Source organism: Suricata suricatta, chromosome 14 (genome assembly GCF_006229205.1).
Source record: "Suricata suricatta isolate VVHF042 chromosome 14, meerkat_22Aug2017_6uvM2_HiC, whole genome shotgun sequence".
Lineage (NCBI taxonomy): Eukaryota > Metazoa > Chordata > Mammalia > Carnivora > Herpestidae > Suricata > Suricata suricatta.
In genome coordinates this window covers 87,991,015-87,993,420 of record NC_043713.1, presented here as the reverse complement: position 1 = coordinate 87,993,420, position 2,406 = coordinate 87,991,015, and the positions used below count along the sequence as shown (strand labels likewise).

The following is a 2,406-nucleotide window of genomic DNA, read 5'->3' as shown; positions in this document are numbered from 1 at the left end:
GGTGCCCGTCCGGCGGGCCCCACACGCTGCCTGCAGAGGCCCTTCCAGGAGGCGGTTCAGAGTCACGGGGAGAGAGGGAGGGCGAGGGCCGTGCGGGCTGGACGCGGACTCGGGCGGCCGAGCCCCTGCTTCTCCTGGGGGACGGCGGCTTGTCACCCCGAGACATGAGGCTGGGCTGCTGGCGTCACGTGTGCCTGTTTTTCTTTTTTTAATGTTTTTATTTATTTTTGAGAGAGTGTGAGCGGGGAGGGTCAGAGAGAGAGGGAGACACAGAATCTGAAGCAGCTCCGGGCTCTGAGCTGTCAGCACAGAGCCCAACGCGGGGCTCGAACCCACCAACTGTGAGATCATGACCTGAGCCGAAGCCGGACGTTCAACCGACTGAGCCCCCAAGGCGCCCCGTGTCCTGTTTTTTTCAACTGCTCCTGAGGGACGTGGGGGGATGAGGTGCACACAGGACAGTCTCTGCCCCCCTCCAGGCCCACCGGGGACTTGGTGACGGAGTCCTTAGCAAAAGGCCATTCCCATCACTTATCCGTGACCTCCCCAGCAGGGCAGTCCAGCCAGAACTTGAGGGGGGGGTTGACCTGCTGGGGTGGGGTGTCCCGTCCGTCCGCAAACACCTGACACGAGAGCCCGCACCGCTGGGGGGGAACTCGTCACCCTGCTCCCAGGCGCCCTGTGCCGCGTCTGCTCACGTGGCTGTCCCCTCCGCGGTGTCCCGCTCTCCTCCCCGGGCAGGGCGGTTCATCCTGTGTGGCCTGGAGGGAGCCGTGAAGGACGTCACTGCCATCAGCGAGCAAACAAGGGACCAAAGAGGGCGGGGACCGCTGGTGTCATGGCTTACCGAGCTGGCCCGTAGCTGTGCGTGTGGGGGTCCCCGCCCCTCGGGATTTGCCTGCACGCCCTGACCCGGTGGCTCTCTCCCTGCTGGACCCTGATGTCCTGAGGGTTCTAGAACCGTCTGACCATATTCAAGTAAAAACCACCCTTTTTAAGAACTAAAACCTGCTAAGTGATTAGTCAGACTTCCTGTAACTTACATGTTCAGAGATTCCTGTTTGTCATTTTATTTTGTCACCGAGTGAGGTCTTCTCATGTGGCGATATGAAATTACCATGATGTAACCCGCTTGCTTTTCTTTGACAGAAAAAGTGGATAATTGTGGCTGTGTCAGTGGCTCTGGTTGCCATAATTGCTCTAATTATTGGTTTATCGGTTGGCAAATGATGGTGCGGATGACGTCAGTGTGCAGCCCCCTGCCAGCGAGGCGGTAAGTAACTGATCAACTAATGCACTTACGAACTTCCCCAGTCAGCTAACAGCGCTGCCGGCCCTGGTCTCACGGACCTGAAAGTAGCAGCAGCCCGAGCCGCGCCCGCAGCGGTTGCCCGGGGCTGCACGTGCCCGGCCGCGGGGCCTGGAGAGCGACCGGGCGGTGGGGGGCCCTCTTTCCCGGGGGCCTCCTCCTCCTGCCCCTCGCACCCCCTGGGCGTGGCGGGTGCCCCCCAGCCCCCTGCTCGCCCCGGCCTGGAGGCGCCTTCTCCTTCTCCCTCAGCTGGCACTTAGCGGGTTAACGCACCTTTTACCTTCTAGCTTTTGGAATAACTGCTTTGTGAGCCCTCCTAGCCGTGGTGTGACTGTGGGTCCGAGGAGGGGAACCGAGTTTTCTGGAAAAGTCCGGGGGGGTGAAAATCCTCTGTCTCCCTGGGTTTGTCTACCTACACCTCCTCACCGACGCGAGTCCCCGTGCTGGGCCTGTGACAGACAGGGACTTCCCTGGTCGGGAAGACCTCTGTCCTTTGTGAAAGTGACTTTATTTTGTCCACCGCGTGACTGTCCCCTTCCTCCCGACTCCAGCACGCGTGTGTTTTCCTCCCCATGGGGACGCTGTCCCTCCGGAAGCGGTGTCGGCCTGGTCGCTCCGACGGCCGTCAGGAAGTGCCCGGTGGCGGGACAGGGACGGGCGGGCCTTGGGGAGCCCGTCCTCTCCTTGCCAAAGCGACCGCCAGCCCCTGGGGGGGCCTTCACCTCCGCAAAGGGAGAGAGTCGAGGAGCCGGTCGCCCGCCCGGGTGTGGCTCTCCTGGGGCTGCCCCGCTGGCGGCGCCGGGAGGAACGGTGTGTGTGATTCTCTTCGCCAGTGGAACCGCATTTAAGAACTACTTTTATAATTGTTTTAAAACTATGTGTTTTCTTAATTTTTCCTAGTGGTCACGATATGGTTGGTTGAATGTGGTTAAGCTCAAGATTAAAATTCATTCTTAGATTGGACCCAGTGATGTTGTTTGGTGATGCCATTAAATGAACATAGATTTTAAAGTTTGTTTACTTTGAGAGAGTGTGAGTGGGGGAGGTGCAGAGAGAGGGGACGGAGGAGAGAGAGAGAGAGAAGGAGTGTGAGTGGG

The 2,406-nt window shown here is 59.5% G+C and overlaps 1 protein-coding gene across 3 annotated transcripts in view; it reads left to right on the top strand.

Moving 5' to 3' along the window:
• STX2 (syntaxin 2) overlaps positions 1-2,406 on the top strand; it is a 26,322-nt gene that overhangs the window by 19,947 nt on the left and 3,969 nt on the right. Inside the window, exons 10-11 of one of the 3 annotated variants that reach the window (XM_029922003.1) lie at positions 1,150-1,273; positions 1,861-2,272. In XM_029922003.1, the coding sequence (XP_029777863.1) occupies positions 1,150-1,230 (81 nt within the window). In that variant the 3' untranslated portion in view covers positions 1,231-1,273; positions 1,861-2,272. Of the gene's footprint in view, positions 1-1,149; positions 1,274-1,596; positions 2,273-2,406 lie in introns of those variants that run through there. The other 2 variants (XM_029922002.1, XM_029922001.1) reach the window with 2 other exon arrangements.